Below are 27,886 nucleotides of genomic sequence, written 5' to 3' on the forward strand. Positions count from 1 at the left end.
TTTACGTGTTCACGTGTAAACGGCAGAAGTGTTTGCACCTGTTTTCTTATCACATGCCAGTTGATCCTAATTAGCAAAGGTAAAAGCCCCGCAGATCCCCATAAAAGGACATGAGACTGCAGGGCTGTGTGCACACAGGGAGACTCAAGAAGAAGGAAAGTGGAGAGAAACTGAAAGTCTAAAGAGGGTAGAGGACCTGAAATCCAAACGTAAAAAAATAAACTCCAGTTGTTATAGTGGCGTAAGGAGTGACTATAAAATACCAAAACATTTATTTGATGCTAAGAATACATGTAAATCAACCGCCTGAACCGCAAACTGCAAACTGTATGATGTATAACGACTGAGGACATGGATGAGCGTTACTGTGCTGTTCAACCCACACATATGTGTGTCATAAGAGAGACAGAGAGAAGGGAAGAGTGACAGACAGAGGGGGAGAGCAGGTGAGGGTGGACTCATGCAATGTTTCTGTAAATTATGCCATTAATATAATAACTTACTCAGAATGCTGCTTTGTCACTTTTTTGTCCCGCCCACCCGATCCACCAGTGATATTTTCTAGAGTGATCGATCACTAATTATTAGATTGTGTGGTTCCCATTAACATAACTGCTGTCAATCAAAGAGTTAGTGTGGTGTTTATTATTAATGGCCATAATCTTTTTGTGAAATAATCTAAATATTTACTAAAACATAGGATGAATTATAAAATATAGTTGTGATATAAATCAGATAATATTATAGAATTAAAGGAAACCCATTAACCATTTATTCTGTTCAAACATGTCAGCTCAAAATCTGCAGAGTGCTCATGAGTGTGTGTAGATTCTGTTCTTACCTAAGAGCAAATCCCAGATAAAAAACATTGGTGAATGTCAGAATCTTCTTGAAAACTGCATAAGTGGGTTTTAAGAAATTTCTTTTTAAGAGCAGTTGTTGAATGAGGCCCACTCTTGCTAAACTGTAGAATTTGTAGGCTGCAATAAACCAAAATTATTCTTCAAAGCCCCTGCAACCTTCAGCTTCAAATCTTAAGTGTATCTCTTCCACTAACTAAATAAATAAGCAACAGAGTAAAATCAGACAATAGCTATTATTTATTAAGAGTTTAAAGCCACTCAAAGCTTATGTATTGCTCTGTTAAACTCAATATTCCATTCATCTGTAAACTTGCCAGGCCTCTCATAATACATTGGTTTGTCTAAACCAGCAGGATAGTTTGAGGATAACAATAATTAAAATAATAATAATAATAATACTAATAATAACTGAAAATTTTAAAGCACCTTTCAAGGAACCCAAGGATGACAGCAGAACAGATCATACACAGACAAAAAGTAGTGGTAATAAAGCTGGGATTACAGGATTAATTGAGTCCATTGGCCGTGGTTAACAGGTAGGTAAGTCTTTGAGTGTTTCAGTTCAGATCCCAATATAGGTCGCAGTTACCATGTCCAGCCTAAATTTAAACAGACAAAACATACTAACAGATATGCGCGCAGAAACACACACACACACACACACACACACCCATGCCTCTGTAACTGATTTGTGCATGTACAAATGTCGAGTCACTGCTCACAAGCCAATAACTCACTTGTAGCAGCCCTGAGATTATGTCCCTCAGTTGAAAAATTTGAAAGTTTACCCTGTTGTGTAAAATAGTGTGACGTCCAACAAATTTAAGGTTAAATGCTGTTATTTAATATTAACTAACTGTCTCTGATAGCTAAGTTTGAGTGCCATCACTCTTACGTCACATTCGGTACTAATTTATGTGTTTATGAAGCAAAATTTTGAGTTCTTGGTTATCATTACATATTTTGGTATCATATAATTATCAATGCACTACTGTACATGCTACAATGAGGTGGCTTTTATTGTGAAGAAGCTACAGGAGCCAGCCGCCATTTGTTAGTTAACACTGCACTTGCTGCTATCATGTTATTTGGAACAATGGATTTAAGAATCAAAGACATCTGCTGAAGTAGGTAAGATGGAGGACCGAGCAGCTAAATGAACAAACCAGGAGACCGCCACACACAAAATTGCAGAATTCTAAACGGGCTGCAGAGAGTTATGCAACCTTGTTCGGTAGCAATATAATAACTGTCACAAAATAAAAAACACCCAAGAGTTTGTTTACAGAAACAACCCGGCACTTTTTTGAGCGTAGCTGGTCAGTGGGCTAAGGGCTCATTTATGCTCAACATTGGATACATATAGGGACACAGATGGAGTCCTCTATCCGCACTCTGCATTCATTTTGGCCGTATTCGTGCACGTTTTCTAAAAGCTTTAGGATACGCCCAGACAGAGCAGTATCACCACAGATCGTGGGGGTAGTGAGGTGTAGTTTACGCAAGATATGACTGTAGGAGATGACAGACATTTAAAAAATGGCAGAACAACAAATTGGTAAAATATTGAAAAGACATCACCATCCACATGTCGCGATGTATTTAATGACCTAACACACCACCTGTTAAAAGGTACATTATGATGACCTTCTCCACCATTGCCTCAGTTATTGTTGACTGAAACTTTTGACTAGTTAGGTACACCCTTCCCCAGTTCCTGCTTTTAGCATGCTCTGTACATTAATTGGCTGACTAGCTTTTTGCATGGACTCTGGCCTTGTTCCTTAAAAGGATAATAATTAAATTTACTGATGCAGAAATGTGTTACATTAGCTTGTTTTTAGTATTGTAAAGATTCCCAGTAGGAAGACGTAGTAACGGGAGGTCAACTCCACCAAAAATCTAAGATGGCAATGGCCAACATGCCAAACTCGAGGCAACTCCACAAACCAGTGGCTGATGTCATGGTGGCCACAACCATTATTTTTATGCAGTCTCTAAGGTCCAGAGCTAGTTAAACACATCATTTAGGATCATAATAATTCACCAACTGTATTCAACTTACCTTTGCAGTTAGCTGCATTTTGTTATAATCTAAGGTCTTTATAGTTTGTTTTCACTGGCATTGAAACTTTTATCAGAAGTATAATTACTTACATATGTAGGGCACTTTTCAAACTCATGTAATCTGTTGTGTATTCCAGTAGTGAAGGTTTTGAATGGGTACATGAATGACCAAGTTCAGTCCACTGGAGACTAGAGATTGGGGCAATGCTTTTGAGGGACATAAATACCAAAAATAGTTGAATATGTAAATGAAGCACTCAGATTGAGAAGAGCAGTTTCTTCTACTTCCTTCTGTGTATTTTAGTTTTCTTTCTTCCCCTTTTTGTCTGTGAAAATTGGGCTATAACCTTTAGAATCTGTGTATTTACTTTCATGTGTGTGTGAGGTCCTGAGTGTGTGTGTGTGTGTGTGTGTGTGTGTTCCCTTGTTAGTACTGTTGGCCAGGCTTTAGAACACTAACTCACTGAATGTGATGCATATCGTGCCCACCTTAATGTGCGTGTGTGTGTGTTTAGAACTTTGTGAAAATGAGATATGCACACACACAAACGCACACACCAAAAGCCGTCTGCTTGTGCTAATTTGAATCCGCTTTGTGTTCTAAGAGATGGATTGTAGGCTGTCAGTCATGTGTACAGGGTGGATTTCCCTGCCAAGGCCTCCACCGGCTCTGCCACAGGGAGATAGGACAAAAACACACTAACACACACTTTTACACAGACAAACACAAAACAGGGACACTCTGATACACTGCTCTGCATAATACCCCTTTGCCAGCCTTCCCATGTTGTGAAATGGCTTTGCTCCAGCCATGGCCACATTTCCTAGCCAGTCTACTCACACACACACACACAGCACTCAGTGGATGCTAAGCCAGGCTCCCTGCCTGCAACGTAACCCTCCTTGATCCTCCATCAGACACACAGACACACTCCACCCTGCTGAGTGGCCGAGTGCAAGCCATCCACCTCTTGCCTACAGACAGAGAGCAGCAGTCTGTCAAAAAACATCAAACCAAGACTGGCTTAAAGGTCCGATCCCCTCAAAAATCCTGTTCTGTCCAACCCGATGGACGGTGTTCAGTGTGAAGTAGTAAGCAGCTGTGGGCTGGTTTAAAACGGCTTCCCCTGCTGGATCCATCTCAAAGTAACACTCTGTATCACTCCTGCTCTTTCTTCTGTGGGACAGTCAGTGCCCGGTTAGTCTGTCTGTTATTTGATTGGTGGATATCAACAACAAGGAATGGTATTGCCAAAAGGGCCACTTCATGGTTCATAATAAAATCAAGAATAGAAGAAGGGATTAGGGGCGTTCATAGCTGACAGGTGCTGTTGTGGAGTTACTCAGCATAAGCAGCAAAACTAAAAACCCAGAGCATTAATCGGGATGTAGGTGGTTTTCCTTTATAGTTTCTTTGCATATGGTGAGGGTCTGAGGTCAGTTGTTGTAGGATGACAGCCTACATTAGTCAGGCTTCTTGTGACTGTTTTATGTTCTTACATACATTGTTTACCTTATTTAACTGGAAGCATAGCAAGGGGAAATAGTTGTGGGATTGTTCTATGTAAACTCATTAAGGTCTACTTCTGAGGCCTATATGAAAAACCAACTTGGACTTGAATAACCATAAAAAGTTTTGACCTCCACAGCTTTCAGTTTTGTGAAGTTTCCTCCTCGGTTCAGTTATGTGGAGGTATGACAGCTCCCTGTGTGTGTTTGCTCCTCAGTAATGAATATATTACGTAAGGCTACGCATGCCGCAGGCCAGGATGTGACTTTTGTCACCTCCTGCAGATTCTCAGCAGTAAGATGTGTGTGTGTTCATACATTATATTAAAATACACACACTTCTTGTACGTTTTGTTTTTCTTCATCAGGCTACAAGTCACCTTGGAAAAAGGCTTACATCTTACAAAAGTCTACAGCCATGGCGGCTCTGTGAAACTGTCCTGTGGCACAATGCTTTGAGATGGATGCTAACATAAGCATGTTAACATGCTCACATAATCATTGCTGACATGCTGATTTAATGGTTACCATGTCCGCAATCTTAACTTAGTGTTTAAGCATGCTAAAATTTGCTGATGGGAATGTTATTTATGTTACAACCAAAGACATTTTGTGTGTTAGATACAGAATGGTTGTTAGTATTCATCCTCTGGGTATGTGTTCACCAAATTTCAAAACAGTACATCCAAAAGTTGTTGAGATATTTCATTGAAAACTAAAAATGTATATGTAAGCGCTAGAGGAAATGTTTCATAGAAGTCCATCCAGTGGTTGTTAAGGTATTTTAGATAGTTGTCAGTCTGCTTTGATATCTCTCCCCTTTCACTCTTCTTCTGTTATAGTGATCTTTTTAGATCATAATTAAAAATTATGTATAACATCACATACAGCACTGAAACACAGCTTTCCTCTTTATTGATCTGGTACAATTCTACACACACTTGCTCACACACACACACACAAACACACACACACACACAAACACCTGAGTAAATGTCAGACACCCCAGGATTCCTCTTAAATGTTAGAAGCATGGATGTGGTACTATTTGTTTAAGTACTGAAGTGCACCTATGACACGCATGCATGCATGCACATGTTTCGTTAAGTTGTGGCTAGTTTTGAAAGTTATGTAACCGCTCTGTGGTAGGAAGTTAACATACATGACCCAACTATTACTGATCACACGATCAAATGTTAGACAGACTTTGTGAATAGTTTCATCATGTTGGGAAAATTACGCTGTCAGCCAATCAGGGGCAGCAGGGCCGTGCAGTGGTTAGAAGTGTTGCCACACAGCAACACATCCGGGTTTGAACCTGCTGGCCAGCTGGGGCCCTTCTGTGTATGTCTATATAGATATGTGTAGAGTTTGCATGTTCTCCCCATGTCAGTGTGGATCTCTGTCTTCCTCCCAAAGTCCAAAGACATGCAGGTTTGGTTAATTGGTGAGTCTAAATTGTCTGTAGGTGTGAATGTGAGCGTGAATATATCTGTGTGTCAGCCAGCCCTGTGATAATGTGGCGTACCCCACTGCTGGCCCATTGTCAGCTGGGATAGACCCTAAACAGGATAAGAGATTATGTTTAAGTCAGCCAAACATCTAGGATGCAGTGGGTTATAATTATTTTGGCATCAAGCAATATAGGCAATACATTTTGGTTTTGAATGGTTTCGTTTACTTACATGCTGTGAAGTCACATTTGAATCATCCATCCTGAGGAAAAGTTGCAGTGCTGGCAGAAGTCTCATGTAATAGGCTAGACCATGAAAACATAACCAAGCAAGCCTTTATTTCCTGCAGGTGTTTTGGACGCAGCACAAGGTTAAGTTAAGGTTAAGTTTACAGGTTGGCTTTGTAATGTTTCTTTGCAAATGCATCACAAATAAAGAAATAGTCAAAACAGATTACTGGAACTGCAAATGTTCTATTTTTCTCATTTGGAGAAAAAAAACCTGTTGAGTGGCATTCTTGTGCGCACTGGCAGCACTGCACCTATGGTTAGAAGCCAGGGCTTTTTACTACCCTGAATAAGTTAATGTCCATGAAACTGTGCCCAGCTCTGCCTGGAAACAGTGATGAAAAATAGCGATGCACAAAACTCCCAATAAAAGACAATATTAAAAACGTGCATGGTACTGGCGAACATCAAAAAACAGACAGAACACTGGCACTCATAGTAGAATTCATTTATGTAATATGGGCAAAAACATATAGACACGGATGTGTTTCAGCTAAAGAGCCATCATCATGACTGTCTTTAGCTAAAATGCGTCCATGTCTATTTGTTTTTGTCCATATTGAATAAGTGAATTCTACTATGAGTGACAGTGTTCTGTTTTTTTTTTGTTCTTCCTGGAAACAGGCAATATTTCTGTCCATCTCCCGTTCTCTTTTGCTGTCTGTGGTGTGCGATTAAGGCAATTACGCTGCCTCTTCAAAACACCCAGCAACCCTGCACTAAAAAAGCTGGGAAAATAGAATACATAGAGCGATAGCAAGCGAGAGATAAAGAGAGACAACTGATGAAAAGCTTTCTCGGGTAGAAGGTGGCAAAAGTCGATGAGTCTATTCAGTGGTCAGACCGGCTGGAGCCAGAGCATGTAGTACATTACAGAATCATGGACAAGCTTTTATTGCAGTAACATACAGTCTATACAACAGCCACTGCTTGTTTTAACTTAAATTTCTCACTTTCACCCACTGGCTGATGAATTTTTACCCCTATATGTGATGTTCCCCAGTGAAAATGCCTGCTTTACTTGTGTATTATGAAAGAGAAGTACAGAAGAGAAATATTGAGCTGCAGTGACCTGGACTGACCTGACCCAGGTTCACCTGAGATGACTGAAAATTAGGTGGACAAATCTTTTTCTTTTTAACTGAACTGAGGTTAGGCATGGATTAAAAAAACTAAAGAGAGAAGCTAAGCTGTTGTGCTCCTCTCGGCCTGCAATACGCAGTCCATCCACATTAGTTCTGATCACTGGCTGCCTCGAGGCTTTCTCTCTCTCTCTCTCTCTCTCTCTCTCTCTCTCTCTCTCTCTCTCTCTCTCTCTCTCTCTCTCTCTCTCTCTCTCTCTCTCTCTCTCTCTCTCTCTCTCTCTCTCTTTCCCTCTCTTTGTTTACCACGTAGAGGTTGATTTATGTCGGCTGCACTTGGCAGAGTTGGGTGGCGTGGGCGAGATACAGCAGCTGAAGGGGAGAGAGAGGGGAGACGAGCAGGAGGGAGGAGAAGAACGGGAAGCGAAATGAGTAAGGCTAAGACGGAGTGATGTATCAGGGGACAGGAGAGAGACATGAGCGGAGAGGAGAAACAAGAGACTAAGGGTTGGATGAGAATAGTAAGTAAGGAGGGAGAGATTACAGGGTGGAGGAAGAGGGGGAAGGTTGTGTGAGGAGACGGGAAGAGGTGTCGGACTGGCCTCAGGTGTCTCACTCTGATTTGTATCTTTTATGATGCGTCTCCATGTCAGAACACAAGGTCTCACGCTGCAGTCCCCCTGGCTCGGTGGCTCCCGTTGTGCGTTTCTTCCTCATCCCTCTCATTACCTTATCTTCTACATTTTATTCTTATCACTGACAGTCATGGTCAGGATAGGTTAGGTTAGAGTGGCTCACATTATATAAACCTTAACAATTCCTTTGGAAAAGCAGGGCCATTGCACCTTAAGTATCATAAGATCACTAAAGCAAATGGGGGTTATGTCTGCACACACAGCTGACGGTTTAATCAGTTGTATTGAGCATGAATGAAAAAGTGCAAAACGTTTGGACTGCCTTGTCACAGAATGTATAAAAGGGGCACAAAACACAAAGTATTTATGAGACAGAGATATAAGTCATGTTCATGATGAAAATTAATTAAAATGATTTTTGTTTTAAACCTACATGTGAAAAATATGCAAGGCCAGGTACAAGAGAGTGACTGGGGTCAGACACAAGCAGGAATATGGGTAAAAACTAATTTGTTTTGTGTCCCTGTTGACCATCACGGATGATTCACAGGAGGCTACAACAGGCTTTTTTCCAAATGTATTGAGGATGAGAAAAAAAAGAACAAAAATAGTTACTCAGAAAACTGCTAGAGTAACTTGCCAAAAGCATGAAAAAGTATTGGCATCACTCAGCCAGGAAATGTTGACCCTTACACAAAGCAATGCGTCTTCGAGAATGTCAAAACAATCCATTTTGTGCTAAAGTGCAATACAAAATACAAATGTATTGACTGATCCAAAACAAGACTGATAGTCTACAGCCACACTGGCAGGTCTGTGAGGCTTTACTGAGGCACAGCAATGCTTTGAGCTACACTTGAGTTTTACACTTGGCATGCCAACATGTTGAGATGTAGATGTGTGGTTAGTATGTCTACTGTGGTCACCATCTTTATATAGCATGTTTGTATTGGCGAGTGTGCTGGGAATATCATTAAATTAGTAAGATTTTGTCATTATCTTAACTTGATGATGGTGTTAGATGAAAGTGAAGGGATCGTTATAGTTAACATGAATGTGTGCACCCAAGTCTGCGCCAATCCAAAGATGTAAAGATATTTCAGTAGTCAGATGAAAACTTTGACCTGCTGGGGGACTCAGAGGGGACCGTAATTGTCCACTAGTAACAGGAATGACATGTGTCCTAAAAACAAAACACTGGGGCTTAATACTCTCTTGAGATGAGGCTTTTTCGGCATTTAACATCATCTTTTCTCTGCCTTTCTGCAGCTGGTCAGCTGAGCCAGTCGGCTCACTTCTCCCTCCAGTTGCCCTACACTGTGCTGGGCCTCGGACGCAGCGCCAACTTCCTGGACCACCTTTTCGTCGGCATCCCCCGGCAGCCTGGAGAGACGGTGAGGAAATATGAGAAGGTTATATTACCTGGACACTTCACAGCACTCCTGTAGGAACAGCCACAGGCTGTGCAGTCTCACAGAATATCTGAGAGAAATGCATTTATAGAGGTGCATCGAGGACCTACAGCAGATAGAGAAAAGGAGGTAGGTGTGCTGAGCAACCAAAGATTTAAAAACCCCTTAAACCCTCTGGGTGAAAATTCCATCAAAATCCTTTTTTTTTTTTTTTCAAACTATCTTATATGTTCAACACCACTCACATGCCCAATTAAGTCATTTGAGCACCCTAACTTGTCTGGAATATAACAATGAATGGCATGCGTGGCTGAGACATTTAATGTCTATGCAATAATTCTAGGAAAAAAAGAGAGTGAGCATTGAGAGGAAATAGCCCCAGGATCATGGTGTTAAGAACTAGAAAAATTTCCAAGAAAAATATCAAATGATGGGCTAATTTAGGGTAAATGCAATTCAAGCACTTTCAAAGTCAAAAGTAGAGTAAAACAGTTATTTTTCTGCTTCGGCTCAGGCTTTATTTCACAGTGGGCTGGATGTAACACATTTCTTCTGAGGATTGTGAGACTTGTTTGAAGGGTATTTTGTAAAGATGCACAAGAGGGATTTCCCTCCATGTATTTTCTTATCAAATTAGAAATGCTAAAAAGAACAACATTGTCTCCCTACTGTTGCAAAAACATTTAATGCTTGGTTGTTGTTGTTTTTTTGTTTTTTTCTTATTTAAGCAGCAGTTGATGCAACAAAATATGTGATAACAAGATAACAATGTTTCTATCTTCTTTTGAAACGATCGATATGTTATTAGCTTAACACAAAAAAACAATTAAGACCTACACAGTTCTTCATTCTCTCCAATTTTCTCCTGGAAGTGTTTCATTCGCCTGTGTTTTTATGGATCCTGTTAGTTCTCTTAAACACAAGTGAGTAGTATTTTATATTTATGCTTCCGCACCAGCGACAGCCGTGACTGGAGGCGTCGTTTTTGGGTTGTCCATCCATCTGTCTGTCCCATTCTCATGAACATGATATCTCCAGAACACCTTGAGGGAATTTCTTTAAATTTGGCACAAACATCGACTTGGACTCAACAATGAACTGATTAGATTTTGGTGGTCATACATCAAGGTCACTGTGACCTTGCATCTGTCTCATTTTTTTTGGAATGCGATACCTTGAAGAACACCTTGAGGGAATTTCCTTAAGTTTGGCACAAATGTCCACTAGGACTCAAAAATGAACTGACTGGAATTTGCTGGTCAAAGGTCAAGGTCACTGTGACCTCACAAAATATGTTTTTTTGGCACAACTCAAGAATGCATGTGCTAATTATGACAAAATTTCACACAAATGTGTAACAGGGTAAAATGATGTCGTGATGATATTTTATATCCAAAAGGTCAAAGGTCAGCTTCACTGTTACATGATAATGTTATGCAAAAACACTTTTCTGGCCATTATTAAACATCATAACTCAGGAACAGAAGGGGAGACCTTTGGTCAGATACATAAGTGGTGACACTAATCTTGGGTGCCCACCTTGAAACTGATTGTATGGATCCTCTGTGCTGCTGGAGGAAGATGTGGGTAAAGCATCCATGTTTTCACAGACATAGATGTAAACTGTGATTGAAACTTGACTGGTTTACAGAGGCGTCATTGGGCAGTAAAATGGCTGAGACTGAAAGAGTTGAATGAACAGTTTCTTTATAGTAGATAGATTTCACACCCCACTTATAATGTATGGGATGAATGATGACATCACTCAGGATTGATGAAGGTGCAGCGACCTCCCCACTTCAGCAGAAATAAAATCTACGCCCCCGCCTTTGCTTTGCCATTCAAACATCTATTTAACAGCTCTGAGAGCAGAGGATGTACTGTATGAATGACTCTATGGATGCAGCCCATGTGTGCCGCCTGTCATACTACAAGCCATCATTATACTGATATTGTAAATAATTTATCAGGTTTATGTTTTTAATGTATTCGTCAGCCACATTTCTACACTACATTACTTCAAATGTCAGCGTTCTTCAGTTGCACTATCTCCATATCCATCTCATCTCTTTCTCTCTCTCTCTCTCCCCCTCTCTCTCACGTTGCACTTGTCACACTCAATATTAGGCAAGACAGGGCCCTTTTTTTCTCCTCCCGTGTGGTACCAAGATCTTCGTCAAGCAGCTGATTAGAATTGTAGATGGGTCGATCCGCGACTCAGAAGCTGTAGTGCACCAAGAACACTCATCTCAAACAAGCTGCTTTGTTGTCCCTTTTCCACACACTCCTTTTCCTGTGCAAAGAAATGTGATCTTTTTTCCCCTCCTCCTCGCCCATTCTCTCTACAAAGTGAATTAATGAATGCCTAAAGATGCAGCCCATTATGCGGAGTAGATATTTTTCACCCAGGGGGACTAGGGAGTGGAGTAACTCCATCAAATCTACCTGTAATGAGGAGGAGAAGCTTTGGAAAGCTCTTTAGGAAAGAGGAGAAATCCTGACCGCTACACCACCCTGCTCAGTCGGCAGGTTTGGATCTTTCTATTTATGGACTCTCTTTATCTATCCCTCTCTTGTTTTTTGTTTTCTTTCTCTGTCAGTCTTTATATCTGTCCTGCTTCCATTCTCTCGCTATCCCCCCTGCTGTGCTCTTAACAATTTTCCCCTCCACAATGAGAGTTTCTGCCTGCTGTTTAACAGAAGGAGAGGTTTTGTAAAATCTACTTGGATATCTTCCATCTTCTGTCCAATCATTCCTCTCTTTTATCCCCTCCCCCCCACCTCCCCATATTTCTCTGTGAGTCTCTCTCCTCCTGTTCACTTATCTTCCACCCAGGGGATTCCCTTTGCTGCTCAAAGTGGTTTACTTCACTAATCAGTCCCCTACTTGTCACTCTCACTCTCTCTCTCTCTCTCTGTCTCCCTCACCCTCCATCTCTGTGTCTGTCTCCCTCGCTCTCTCATAGTGTGCCAGTTTCCCTGGCTTTGAACCAGAGTGTCTCTCTTTCTCTCTGAAGACTTGGGAACACTTTTCTCTTCCAAACAGCCAGATCGGATCTGCTCCCAGGCAGCAGTAGTGGAGGCTGACTCGTCTCCAGCTCTGCTCCCCCGCCAGTTGCCGCACCGACGGCAGCGCTTTCCAAGAGCTAAGCGACAATGGCTGGCGGCGAGAATGTGCTCGTTATGTAAAAAGCAATGCCGTTGTTGCACGCTTATTCAAAATAGCTGCGAGATGTGGTTCCTCTCAATTGATGAAGAACGGAGAGCTACAATTAAAGAGCAGTGGCACTTTCAGATTTTGCCAAATGTAGAACTGGAAATTCCTCACAGCTACGAGCATGATTACAGCTTTTAAATCATTTATATGATGCCCCCTCCCCTGTTTATATCTCTGAACTCTTCACCCCCAGTCTGAGCAGGGGCTACATCAAGTCACAAGGAAAATTTAACTCAGAAGAAGGTGAAGAAGAAAGGCAACAGAGAGTATCGATGACAATGAGCTTTTCCAGAAATCAAAGTACTGTGTATGCAAAGTTAAATACAGTCTGTGTCAGTCTGTGTCAGATGCCATCGTTGGGTGTTGAGCCTTAAGGCGGCACACTACTAAAAATGAAACTTGAACTTGTGCAAAGTCAGACTGCTGTCAAACACAGTGCTGCAAGCAAATGTCTTAAAGATCACTGCAACTTCACTTCTGATGTTTAACTCTTCCCAAAGGACATGTGAAAACTGTAACTATTTATGTGACAGGGTTGTTCAGGGATGCAGGGTGAAGGGTCTGATCATACACCGCTGAGCAATGACGTCCTAGTGATTTCTAAATATAAACATAAAGAATAATATAACTGTCTTTAAAGATTTTCCCTTAATTTCATGTGATTCTTGATATTATTCAAATTTTGCACTGTCATAAAGACATTTTACTAACAGACTATAAGATTTTGCAAAGAGGGTATCTTGCAGGGACACTGTCTGCAAGTCTACAACTAGATTCCTTTTAAGATTATTTCCCATCCTGCTCTTGGTGGAAAATTTTATACCAAACTCCCTTAAAGAAATATAACATATTAACAACTCCTTTCATGTCAGCAAAAACACATTACTCTAGGATCACAAGATAAGAGGCATCATATGTCGACAGTATTCTTGTGAATTCAGCATCAATACAATCATTAAACATTAACTGTATTTGTGGACGAACTTTACATTTTTTATTTAGTCACCTTAACTTAATACCAGCCTCTGTTGGTTAACCATGTTGTTTTAGTGGGAGGAGAACGTAGGAATGAGAGGCAAACAGTTAAAATTTCTCACTAAAACAAGTGCTGGTTGGTGGATCAGATATGCGGCAACTGCTGTTCACTCCACAACTCCACCAGGTTTTCCTTCTTTTCCAGTCCAAGAGAACCAAGACTTGTTCATGCTCTTGCACCTCCCCAGAGTCCCCTCCATGTTTACTGTCTACCCGATTTGCTGCTTCTTGTTTGGCGCTGGAAAGAGCGCACCTATTGTTTGTTGATGATGTTCACATTATTGAACTTCAGTATTTGCGTGAGCCGCGAGTAAAAAGTATGATCATTTTTAAACATGTTTGATTTTATTGGATTGTCAACAAAAAGGACTGATTTTTATGACCACCTTTTACTAAGCAATGGAGATTACAGGAGCGCACACCAACCTCGATGAAAGTCATGATTTTATTCCAACATTGGAAATTTGTCTGCAGTAGTGAAATCGCCTGAAAAGTCATTTGGTGTAAGGCCGGGATGAAGGGAGACAGAGGCAGCTGTCAATCATGCACAGTGTACACCAACGCAATCTGGAGGGGCGGTCATCTAATCAGACAGCATAAGTGAAAACACCTTTGTGGGTCAGCTGTGGGTGTGTAGGTTCTTTAATGTAACAGTGTGGGAGATAAGTATATGTCTTTAGAAACTTCTCAAACCACCTCTCCACTGTCATGACTGTGTTTTGTACAGTATAACATTAATATGACAGATGAAGCAGAGAAGACAAGTGAGTAGCCAGAAATCATGAGTGTAAGTTCATCCATGTAAGTGGGAAATAAGTCATAGGAGACAAAACCAAAGCAACAAATATTAATTGAACAGGAAGTGGCATTTTTTTTGTCAAAATATGGTGAGGTACGGTACTACAACCCTGTTGCATGAGTTTGTGTTTTAGAGCTTCCTGTTCTCGTATCTTGATTTTAAATTTGGCTTTTGCCCAACTTGACACGTTCTAGCCATAGAATCTGTTGTCTTTCACTACTTATAACCTGTTTCTTCAGATCTTGTTTGAAGGTTGCTTTGCTGCTCACAATATTCTCCTGTCACACACAATCATACAGTCAACTGGATTATATTTCCCTCAATATCCTTGTTATGGCCAAAGATCCAGTCAGTCATCACTGGACAGTTTGAAAAAAACGTGATAATAATCACCTTAAGTCACCTCAGAGTTTGTATGTACTTTATTGTGTGCTTACACTCAGGCAGTGGTTCCACTTTTCTCCCATGAATTCTATCTTCAAAGCAGACCTCAGTGCTGCTGCTGCTGCTGCTGCTGCTGCTACGACGAGCTGAGTTACAGGACGAGAAAAGACGATGTATATTTTAGCAGAACAGAGACTGAGATTATGACTTGTTCTGCAGATGGCTGAACTCTCTCACACACAGCCACACAAATACTTAATCACACATGCAGATGTACACACACAGTCATACACACGCTAGAAAAACTGTGTTGCTCCCCACAGTCGGAGTCATTTATTTCAAGGAGCAGGTTGTCTGTGTCTTAAATGCACAGCTTAAAATAGCCATGCCGCAGTAGCTAAGGAAAACCATGGGACCCTATTATTCTGCCCCAGAGGACTTAACATACATATTCTAAGTGTGTGTCTCCATGGGAATCTTGCTTATATTTTTAACATAATGTATTACCATATGTGTGCATACTAGGGCTGCTCAGTTATGCAAAAAACATAATCACGATTAGTTTGGTCAGTTTTGACATCATGATTATGTTGAACTCAATGACTTTGGAAACAAAGAAATTTAAATATTTTCTTGAACCTTAAATGTGAACCTTGAACCTTAATGAATATAAATACGATGCAAGAGGAGAGGGAGAGACCCTAAACTGTTGGCAGAAGAACCGTGGACTGTGATTACTCTAGGCAGCGTGCATGAAAATGAATTACAATATAATATACACCGATCAGCCACGACAAGAAAACCACAGAGAGATGATATGAATAACATTGATCATCTCATTAGGATGCAGTGTTTGGCTGGGAAAACCTTGGGTCCTAACATTCACATGGATGCCACCTGATACGGTCCATCCCACTCATGGCTACAGCACTCTCTGAAGGCAGTGCCTCCCCAGCAAAATAATGCACCATGCCACACCACAAAAACTGTTCAGGAATGGCCCGAGGAATGTGACAAGGAGCTCAAAGTGTCAACCTGGCCTCTAAATTCCCCAGATCACAATCTGATTGTCTGTGGGACTTGCCAGTACCCCACCTCGCAACCTACAGGACTCAAAAGATCCGCCGCCAACACCCCAGTGCCAGAAACCACAAGACATCCCCCAGAGGTCCTGTGTCCATGCCTTGACAAGTCAGAGCCAACTCCAAGGATGCCTCACCGTGGATCGGAGGTACCTCTGGGGGGGCTCTTTGTCATGTACCTCCGGCCATTCCTGAGCAGTTTTTATGGTGTGGCATGGTGCATTGTCCTGCTGGGATGCCACTGCCATTGGGAAGTGCTGTTGCCATGAGGGTGTGTACTTGGTCTTCACTGATATTTGGGTGGGTGGAGCACATCAAGTGGCATCCACATTGATGGACCCAAGGTTTCCCAGCCTGAAATAATCGAAATAGTCTGAATAATCACTAAATTTGTCGCAAGTCACTTTCTAGAAAAGGGTCACTAAGAGGTTCTAAAAAGTCACTTACTCTAGCGAGAACGTAGCTAAGTTGGCAACACCATGCACAAGGGGTGTGCTGGATTTACAACTCGAGACAAAACAAGAGCATTATTGGGAAACAGACTGCAGCTCAATAGTTATTTTATCTGAAATATTTTGTTTTCATTATCATAATTGCAAATAAAATTCAATTAAACGCCCAGCCCTTGTGTATACCCAGTTCATGTTTTTTTTCTGTGTCTTTTCAGGAAATAAGGAAGCAGGAGTGGACGGCCATCATTCCCAACTCCCAGCTCATTGTCATCCCCTTCCCCCACAATAAGCCCCGCAGGTACATAAACACTGATACTCCTCGCACTGTAAATGCCAGTTTTCCTTGTTCACAGCGGAGTAATTTGCTGTAAGCACCATTGATGCTTGTTGCTAAGGATACCATTCAACAGTTTACCTGTCATCTTGACGCCACTTAACAACATATTCAACTTACTGTTACATCAACTTAATACAGACAGTGTCTGTGTGGTTTGTCTGTACAAAACAATCTCTTATACACAGAGACACCTCACAGCATGAGCTTTCATGTTATCATGACGTTGTTCACATGTAGCTCAAACCCCAAGAGGAGCTCCAGATGGCTGTTTAACACACACACACACACACACACACACGCACCCTCCTCTATATAGCCACATAACACTTATGTCCTCGCCAGGTCTTGCTAGCACAGACACACACCTACATACACACCATGAGTGAGATGGGATCTAAAAAGAAACAGGTGCCTCGGTATTCTTCTCACATACAGTCTAAGCTAACAGATTGTGAGATGATGAATTTAATATATCAAAGTGGTTGGATTGCTGGAAATACATAAATGTTCTTGGAAACCAAAAAGAGAGCAGTGCTTCATTCTGTTCAGCTGTGACAAGAAAGTGAGAGAGATGTTCATTTATTTATTTTAACTTAATGAGGACACAATCCCTGCTAATGTGTGCCATTTGGTAATTACATTGTTTTTCTGTCAGATAAAACATAAAACAGCATATGGCAAATTCTCTCTGTTTTTTGTCTGTCTTTGTCTCTTTAGTTGGAGCGCTAAGTTGTACCTGACTCCTAGCAACAGCGTGTTGCTGACGGCCATCGCACTGATCGGAGTGTGCATCTTCATCCTCGTCATTATTGGAATCCTCCACTGGCAAGAGAAGGTCAGGACACACACACACACACACATACAATGGTGTAGTTAACGCTGGCCTCTTCCCAGTGATTTACTGCTTTAGACTGGGTGTGTGTGTGTTAGAGAGAGAGAGCAGATTGGTCACAACCAGCAGCAGATGGGTCTCACTGTCCCTGTCCTGTAGTCCTCTAGCCTCCCACTGAGACACACATACACACCCTTTTTCTCTCTCTTCCTCTTCCTCTATCTAGCTATCTCTCTCTCCCCGGGCCACAACCTGGAAGGACGTTCAGCTGTAATTGCCTGCTTCTGTCCTTTCAGCATGGCAGATCTGCTGTTCGTTATTGCCATAAATACGCTCTCCAGGGAGTTCATGCATGTTTTCATGTGTGTTTTGGGCTTTCTCCTGGTCCAGTTCTTGTGTCACTCACACACACATACACACAGTACGGTCACAGCAAAAGGTAACCAGATATAGCATGGTCAAGGACACACAGACACAAACAGTATTTAACAGTCATCCTTGCACATTTTCTTTTTTGGGGGGGATTCTTTGGATTGCTTCCTTTTTCATCTACACGCTGTGGTAATGCTGTCTGCTGGGCTGAGCGGTGCAGTAAGTTGCTGGCATCTTCTCCAAGCCATCTGCCGTGCTAGTGTGTGCGCTTATTGTGTGCCTGTATGTGTGTTTGTCTACACACAGGATGGCATGTGTGCATGGCTACACACACAGACACACTCTAATTGCCCTCTTTTTGGGATACGTGGGCGTGAGCATCAGCTTCATCTCAACCGACACTGCATTAAAAAAAAAAAAAAAACATGGCTGGTGCTTGAATCAAGCATCTTCATATACCTAGCAGGCTCAGGTGGATGGAAGGACAAATGTGGGTTAGGGGGATGGGTTTGAAGCCACAGAAAAGCAATGTATTTGGCTTTGATCACTGTAATATGCTGAGGCTGACCAGTCAAAGTAATCAAGAAATGTCTGCCTTGTTCACTATTTCCCCAGTACAGATGTAAAGCACGAGGAGCCACTGGTTCTGGGAGTATTTTTGCCACTTTGATTACCCAGTTAAAATGATTCTTTTAGCTTTATCTTCAATGTCCTTCAAACACACACACACACACACACACACACACACACACACACAGGAGCCAAATGGATAATTTAATTATGCTGTTGGTCTATCTTCATTACAAAATCAAAATATGTAGTTTTCCTCTTACCTGTAGTGCTGGAGTGTTGGAGATATCAGCCGCAGAGATGTCTGCCTTCTCTCAGATATAATGGAACTAGATGCTACTTGGCTTTTGGTGCTCAAAGCACCATAAACTACATTTGAACAATGTCTCTTTCCAGAAATCATGACCCAGTCACTCAAGATAACCCACAGACCTTATTGTGAGCAGTTTCATGTAGGAGAATTATTTTCAGAAGGAAGGGTGACCTATTCGTGGAAGAGAGACTCTGCTCATGACAGTGCAAGATGGAAACATTAACAGCATTCTCCTTGGCTGAGCTGAGCTTTGATGTTAGCTAGCTCAGTGGTGCTAGGTGAGCTGGCAGTAGATGCACGCTTCCCTCTGTGTGTTGATGTGGTGGGCGGGTGTAGTCCAGTAGAAAGAAATAGTTCCTGCATGAAACTGCTCACAACAAGTTTTTTCTGTTTTTTCCCCCGAATTTTTCCATTTTTCTTTTTCTTTTTCTGCTTTGAGCACTTCAGTTCGAGTACAGTCTAGTTCCATTATATTCAAGAAAAGGCACGCATTTCTATGGCCGATATCTCCAGCAGTTGGCAACTCACACCAAAGCAATCTAGATTTATAAATAGCTTAAAGGTAAGGGGGAAAATGTGTAGTTTTGATTTAAGAGTGAACTGTCCCTTTAAGGCTATTAATGATTTCAACTTCATTTTCAACACTTAGGAGCCCCTGTCACCACTGCTGCTGTGGAGCAGAAGCTGGTCAGAGGCATATTTCAGAATGCTTTGCTGGTGCAATTCACACAACGAAAAAAGGTGCTGCCTTTGCCGAACATACATTTATTTAACGCTGACTTTAAACGGCTGAATGTATTATCAGGTTTCTACAAAACGTAATGTGTTGCTTCTGTTCCTGTTAGAAGTGCACACAACAGAATTCCATGTTGTGTTCAGATGTTTCAAACTGAAACTGCAACTTTACAAATGACTTTGCTCTGTACATTTTAGCTACACAGGCTTTTGGCTTTTTATAAAAGAATGAGAATTCCTCATTTTCTTGTCATGATTCAACCAGGAGGGCCTCATGCCTATCCAAGTCATGGAAGTTTGCCAACTGTGATTCAGCTCTCATTCTCTGTGCACATATATGAATGGGACTTTTATTCAATGAACCTTGAGCTTTCCGGAAAAATATCCCTCCATGTAACTCTCTACACACATCACCTCAAATGAACCTAGAAGAGGAAGAGGTCCAAACTCCAACTTTTGTTAGAAAAAAATATATATAAAGCGACCTATCATACATAGTACATATGCATGCAATACAACCAACTGAGTTTGTTATATGGCCATGTGGTTTAAGGGCAATCACATAAACATGTAGAGAGGCATGGGATGTGTCCATGGATATTGGCGAAATCCAAGCTGCAATCTCAGAGGCTGAAAAATGAAGCCAGAGTCAGATCCACCCTCTTGTCCAAATATGGTCCCTTCTGTCTCCAAAAAACCAAGATGTCAATGACTGGAATGCCGAACTCAAGGCTTTGAAATAGGAGTCCACAAACCAATTGTTGACATCACTGAAGCTACATCCATCATTTATACAGCCTATGGTGACATCCTACTTAATCCATCTACAGTGCATCAAAGTGCAGGGGGAGGCACACAAGCTTGTAAGGGAGGTCTTTATCCCCCCCCCCCCCCCCCACCCCCCCCCCCCACCCCCCCAAAAAAAAAANAAGCACACAAATAAAGGATTGAAATATTCGAGAACTTATAAAATACAGTTTTAAGAACTTAATTGAGAAATCCTTATTCATGACTCCTGGGGGAAAAAAGCACTTCGGAAGTAAAAAAAACAAAAAAAAACAAAAAACATCCAAAGTGCTTCTCTCTTTTTTTCTGAGCTGGGTTTAATGACTTTTATGCCTTAAAAACAATGATGAATTAGTTAAATCATTCCTACTGAGCTCAGTGATCCACTCAGAATGTGATGTTTCACCTAGTCATATTTTACCAGTGGGACACTATATCTTAATAACAATGTTTTTAGTTAAGCATGTAGTGAAATTCTGATGCTCTTCTCTTTGGTACAGACTTGTGATATGCTGACACTTTATTAACCTTATTAACCAACTTCTAACCATGACTCAAAACTTTTCCATTCCTAATTTAAGCAGTCGAACAGTGGTAGTCTAAAACTGTGCTGCAGCAGTTTTGTCTCCAAACAGGCCTCTAGTGTCGCTGAATTGTAGCACTTTGCTCAAACTGACAGCTTTTGAAAACACAGCACATTTGATTTAATTTGGAATACCTGGCCAGCCTCAATAACCAAAAGATATGCATCAGGACCGACAGGCTAATGTGGCGTAACCCTCTGCACCATCCGGGGAATCATGATTGAGGGTGAATCCCATACAGCCGTCGCCAACATCCTCTTTCATATCTCATCCTCTCTCACCTCTTTTACGGCGAGGCATCCAGTAAGGTCAGGGCGAGCCCGCTGATTGACATTTGGCATTTCTCTGTGTTTGCGCTGCCGCCTCTGGTATTTGGTCTTCTAATAACAAAGTCAGGTGGAGGGCAGAAGCACAGGGGGCAAAGACGTGCTGTCCTGCCTAACAAGCTAACAGGGCTTTAACACAACTCTCGTGAATGTCTGTGCAATGCAATATTAGCTGAGGTAATAGGGGATATTAAACAGAGATACCCATATGAATATGAATTGGAAAGGAAAATAGATGGGGAAAAACATGTAATGAAGCAGAATGTAATCAATGTCCTCACCTAAGATCCATCATCTTCACACAGGACATGTAGGCCAGACTTAATTAGTTGACATCAGAGCCCAGTGAGACTACAACATACCTCTCAGTAGCTTTCCACCTGCTTTTTAGACACTGACGCACCAGTGTGTCATTAAAACCTTTAGATGGACACAAATCAATGCTCTGCTGCATAATGATGAATCAGGCCTCAGGATGACAATTTGGTGGTATCCCCTGGATAGTCAATTAGACCAGGCTTCAACAGCAGCACAGCCCAGTGGCTCGCATATCCAAAGGAAAGAACATCACATCAATCCATCTGCTCCTTAGAAAATATATTGCCCTAAAAACGAAAAAAAAAAAAAGCACAGCATCAATCAATATGAGGCGCTGGTATCTTGGAAGATAGATGAAGGCTTTATTACAAATCAAAACTGACGGGATAAAAAATGCACTAAATGTGTTACTGCCCATCTTTTGGGGTGCAACAAATTAGTCAACATCAGGGAAGCATTGGCTGTCCTTTAAAAGGGGACAGTCTCCTCAAAAAGTCTGTCTAATGTCCTGAGTCTGGGTTCAGTCGTTTCTATACTTAAACATGAGCTGTTCTACTGCAACATTTAGGCAAAGTGTTTAGGGAATGAAAAAAAGAATTGTTTCATTCAGATGCTTTAAAATTGATGCCCATTTTCTCCCCGTCCGTCTCACATAACAGATCTAAATGCATTATTGACTGCACTGTCACCAGTCCAGATGATATGGGATCTTTTTTTTTCTTTTGTGCTCCACTACTGTCAAATGGCGATCTCTAAAACAGTATGACACGCTTCACTCCTTTAATCCTCGGCCCCATTAAACCTCATTACAGTCTACTGCCAAGTGATGTCCGATCTTTTCTGAGTCATTATGGGATAAAGGAATTAAAAGTTATTGCGAGATTTAACCCTTTAAGTGATATTCTATGTAAAATCTATCTTTTGAGTATGCCACACTAACCTTCTGAAGGCTTGAAATTTAAATTACTCAAATATTGTATGTAAGGGTCCAGTGTGTAGGATTTAGGGGGATATATTGGCAGAAATATATATAATAAGTATGTTTTCATTAGAGTATAGTCACTAGTATTCAATACCTTAGAATGAGCCATTTGTATCTACCCAGCAAGCATTTTTTGGTTTAAAAAACGTCTAATAGTCATCTACATGAAGACCTGACGTCTAGGCTAAATCACGGCTGAATTTGGGCTATCACTGAAAATTTGGTAGACGTCTAACCATAGTCAAAGTGTAGACGTCATCAATTATACGGCTATGTAGAGACCATGTCCAAAAAATGGAGATAAACATATTTTGATTACTATTGACTCTCCATACGTGATTGAATATCATACCGCACGCCATCTGCAATGGCGAAAATTACATTTAATCAATTTCAAAATTAAATCGGCTAGATTTGGGTTACATGTAGCTAGACTAAATTGGAGCTAAATATAGCCAATACGTTTAAATCACGACTATTGCTTGCTGAGTAGGGAGCAGGTCCTCATCTATGGAGATCACCATGTTGCCCCACCATATTTCTACAGTAGCCCAGAACGGACAAACCAAATACTGGCTCTAAAAAGACATTTGTGTTTTCACGTCAGCCACCATAGTTAGCAGCCCCTCCATGATGAGCAGCATTGGAAAAACAGCAATGTCTTTAATATGAAACTGCTGTATTCATTGTTTTTAATGGTTTGACTCACCGGGTCCATTTGTTTTGGAGAGGAGGACACATCTGTGGATGATTTAACTCCCGGTAAAAACCACCTAAACGTCGGGATGTAAAGTTATCAGAGAAAAAAGGTGAGCACACATTAGCAAGTGGGAGGTTACCAGCCCATGTCCGACAGGCCAAACAGCATAGGAGAAACACTGATTTGTAACATGAAACTGCTTCATTCCGTCTTTTTACTGGTTTTAATCACCTGGTCCATTTGTTTTGGAGAGGAGGAAACATCTGCAGATAATTCGGCTCCCAGGAAAGCCTCCTGAACAATGAACACTGAAGACAATCTAACCAATTTCAGATGGTTAAAATATGGAATCCTCACTGCTTGATTCCACTAAATCCCCCTAAATCTTACACACTGGACCTTTAAGTACAATTGTCAGATAGTTGTACATTTAATTTTATGCTCTGGTTTTACATCTACCTCACTTCCGAGGAAAGTTTGAAAATTATGGTTACAAGTCATTCGGCAGATTAAGATTTTACTTACAAAACATATTAACCTCTTATAAGACGTGTTGTTATAGACAAAAATAAGGATATATAGTCTGTAAAATGAGCTCCACCTGGCCCAGCAACAACATTAAAAAATAGGTTTGCAATTTTCCTTAAAACAATCTTCACGTGCCCTCAAGCCCCAGACACACCAAACCGACTTCAGAGAACTAGCAGAGACAAAGGCCCAATGCTGCAAAGACTACAGCCAGAGGTTTCCATAAACCTCATTCAAAAATGAAACCAGAAGACCGTCTCGACACTACTTAGCCAGTTAGCACATTAACATCAAAATCCAGTGTTGAAAGAACAGAGCATATTTACCATGCACAAGTGAACAATAACACAAACCATCAATAAACATTTCTGCTGAAGAGCTTAGTGGCTAAAGAAAAATAATCTTACCTCACGTAACAAATTTATTTTGATCTCACTCCTTCTTGACTTTAGCTCTTGTTTACTTTCCTCACTTCCATTTCTCTCCTCATGTGCTGAGCTTAACTTTCAATCAGAGTGATTTCATTCACTGACGGACTCAAAGAGGGGCTATAGTGAGGGACACATCGCACCGACGAGGGCAGCAGATGCTTACTTATTGCCCATCCTTGACAAACAGCCAACAGTCAGCTTGTTGTGTCAGGGCCTGTATGCAGAAAGAGTTGTTGGTCACTGCAGATGATCCTCCTGTACATACAGGTTGTGAAAAGACCCTCCGTGATTCCAGTGTAAGAGATGAAGAACAAAATACTGAGTCATCGCTGTGTAAAAATGAAAAGTTCAGCAAAGCTAATGTTAGTCAAATCAAGTGAAGATCTTGGTGCAAAATTTCCTCTATGTGTTACTGTCCCTCTACTGCAGCTCAGCAAGGAAACATTAGGCGTTATCAGACCTAGAGAACCTTTTTCATAGTTTAAACAACCCCACTTTTTTTTGTGTCCGCACCATTAGAACAAGGAACAATCATTCAAATGGCAGAAAACTGACAGATGGACCAACCAGCTTTACTGTATGTCACACAGAGGTGACATTGCCATACCAACCGCTGACTGGCTTGCATCACTTCAGTGTTCCTATTAGTGGTGCAAATGCAAACAGAAAAAAAAAGCCTAGAAGGAATGTAATTCTCGGGGGAGCTCTCCAGTGGACAGTTCCTCTCAGGGAGTACCCAGAACTGTTTAATCCAAAACGCCTATTGTCTGGGGCAACAAGAGAACATTGTACTAAAAAGACTGTAACTTTGGAAGTAGTCCACTTGGTTTGTTTTAGTCTGCAGGAGCCTCATATCAGCTACAGGTGGATTTTCAGATGCATTTTTACACAGAACAAGGACTGTAGCTGTTGTGCTCCATCACCTACTGCCTTCAGGGACAATAGGAATGATTGCAGCAACCGATATGTGACCATTCTTTCACCACTGTCCTCCATAAAGAAAATATGAGTGTGTGGACATAAAGCTATTACTGAGGCTGGCTTCTAATGCTGGCCCAAGTTTGGTCTCTTTTTACTGCTTTTTATTTATTGCATTGTATCTTGTACGACTAGTGGTGTCTTAATGACATCTTGCATGTCTGTCTGTCAGCTTGTTGTCAGCTTAGCTCGCATGCAGCCATCACACCTGCCTGTGTGTCTCCATGCCTAGATGATGATAATAGACTGTTGGCTATAAATATGCATATTGTCCCTTTTTAAACCCTTATCCTTAGAGGGTCTTTTTACGTTGACTGAAGGTGTGTGTGTTTGTTTGTGTTTGTGAGGTGTTTTGAGCTGGTTTATTACTATATCCCATGTTTTCAGCAGTTTCTCCTGAGACTGTACAAGACTTGGATTTGCCAAGATGATAATAATTGAGATTGGTTTATTTTCTACCTGTGGCACTGTAACTGAACATTAAAAGGTTAACTCCCCAACCAGACATCTAATTGAACATTTGCTGCATCTGTTTAATTGCTCACATGTGATAATTAGGCTACAGAGTTCACTATACTTTATTTCCTGCTCATTCCCAAAAGGCTTTTTTTTTCATTTTTAACCAATTAATTAGTCGTTGTTGTTGCACAAGCAAAAGGGACTTAATACACCACTAATCTACCAGTGGGTCCCTTTAATTAAGCAATGTAGGCATGTGTAATAAATGAATATATGACAGCAGGTCTGGCCCTTACACAGCTGACTTTAAAACTGTTCAGTTTGGTCCTGATGGATGAAAGAAACTGCTGATCTGGCCTAAAGGGATCGCTGAATGACATATTGCTGCTTGTAAACCCAAATTTTGGCTGTTTTCTCAGCTTGAGGTTTATGAAGAATAGTGCACTCATATACACACAGATGTACACGTCTTAATTTTGACACGATTACCAGCACGGCTGGTGTTGTTTCCGCCTCGTGAGTCTCTGTGTGTCATCATGGCAAAATGTGGTCCTGGTGACACCTGTTGCAGTAGGAACTACCACACTGTAGCTGACTTTAATCCTGCACTCATTCCTACTAGCAGCAACTGAAAACTAGCGAATGGGAAGGAAAGTGAACTTTACATACACAGTCCTAATAATTAGCCTACTTTTAATGTTCCTTATTTCCAGCTGTTTGGCTGGTTTTTGTTTGACTTGTAGTGGGATTGTGAAAAAATGTAGCCCATTCATTTGTTAAAGTTTCCCCCCAAGAACTGGTAATGTCATCCAACATTAAAGGCAGAGACATCATGTTACTGAAATGCAAGATGCTGCTTATTAAGTGTGCAACAGATCAAGCAGGTAAACTAACTTCTGAAGAGGATACTGTTGTACCAATTAGGAGCTACTGTATTTGATGTCCCTGTATCCATCACTGCAGGAGCCGTCGAAGGATTATGTCACTGATTGTGATACATTAAGTTAAACCAAAAAACCTTTAACTCTATGTATCTCTCTCTATGTTTATTTGTCTGTTTAGAAAGCGGACGACCGAGAGAAGAGGCAGGAAGCCCACCGTTTCCATTTCGATGCCATGTGAAGGAAGAAAACTGCATCGTGGGAAAACATCCTTTCCTGTGCTCCTCCTCCTCACCCTCCTTCTTCCCCCTTCACACACACACACTTTCACTCAGTCTCATTTCAAGGGCCAATAAATGGATCCTCATTTGCCCTAAAACGTTTCTTTTTGATATTTTTCAGTCCTTCAGTCAGATGTGAAAAATTTATGTTCCTTTTCATTTATTCATTCCAGTGATAGATGTACAGGAGCTGCAACAAGGCCATGGAGACACACAGAAATCCTAATGGAGATCACTCACAAGTTTGAAGCAGGGATTTCTTTGGAGTGGCTGTAGTCAGCTACATGATCATCAGTGGTGTTATGAGAGTATATCATTTTTGACAAAATGACACAGATTTCTGTTGAATCGCCAACAAGTTACTCCAATATCGTAAGCTGTTTGTTTTTACACTGGAAGGGAAGCACCTTTGACTCCGGGTGTTAAATGTGTCATTTTACTTGAAATCCATGTGTGTTACTGTCAAATGTCTTCGTCCGGCTGAATAACCTCTGTCTTTTTTATTTGACTGATAAAGTAAAGAAATTCCTTAGCTTTTATCACCTGTGAAATGAAACTGAATGGTATTCTGTGATATCAGCCTCAGCCTTGCAACTGTAGCAGGAGCTGGTGCAAAGTGAACAAAAGCGGACACATGCAACATCATGAGTCTGTGTAACATTTTTCTGCTACCAATCTCACCAAAAATGATGAATTGCCTACAGGTCGGCTGAGTGCAAATTCATCTTTTTCCCAGTTGATCGTATCACGGTGCATCATGAGAGTGCCAAAAAAGAGTTTCTATGTTGCATCCTGCAAATTTTGAATGCTACTGGCTCAGCAAAATAGTCTAATAACCTTTTAATTTTGAACCGCTGAATAACGGCACAGTTTACTCCAGCTTGTTTCTTTATGTAGTTTTAATTTTTGTTTTCTTTTTCAAATTAATCCGGCCAAGCTCTTTGGTGTGTTTAGGTATTTATTTCACAAAACTGAGCTCATGCCTTTCCAAGGGGTTTGCACTTTTTAACTCATGATTAACTCTGGGCGTGTGTAATTTATTTTGTTTTGTAAATTTGATTTGCAAATGAATGTTCAAGCTACTAAATGTGTTTACTTACCGAGGTTGAGAATAAAGATGTGCTTGCGAAATTCAACTCTGTGTTGCTTAATTTGTGTATTATTAGTCTTCATGTCTTTTTAATGTTGCACTCTG

General features: G+C 41.0%; 1 protein-coding gene across 1 annotated transcript in view; it reads left to right on the top strand.

Moving 5' to 3' along the window:
- itfg1 (integrin alpha FG-GAP repeat containing 1) overlaps nucleotides 1–27,827 on the top strand; it is a 183,914-nt gene extending 156,087 nt beyond the window's left edge. The window contains exons 15-18 of the mRNA XM_050047630.1: nucleotides 9,167–9,291; nucleotides 16,494–16,576; nucleotides 17,333–17,450; nucleotides 26,592–27,827. Coding sequence (XP_049903587.1) covers nucleotides 9,167–9,291; nucleotides 16,494–16,576; nucleotides 17,333–17,450; nucleotides 26,592–26,651 — 386 coding nt within the window. The 3' untranslated portion in view covers nucleotides 26,652–27,827. The remainder of the gene's footprint in view (nucleotides 1–9,166; nucleotides 9,292–16,493; nucleotides 16,577–17,332; nucleotides 17,451–26,591) is intronic.
- Nucleotides 27,828–27,886: the final 59 nt, after the last annotated feature.

Source organism: Epinephelus moara, chromosome 1, assembly GCF_006386435.1.
Source record: "Epinephelus moara isolate mb chromosome 1, YSFRI_EMoa_1.0, whole genome shotgun sequence".
NCBI lineage: Eukaryota > Metazoa > Chordata > Actinopteri > Perciformes > Serranidae > Epinephelus > Epinephelus moara.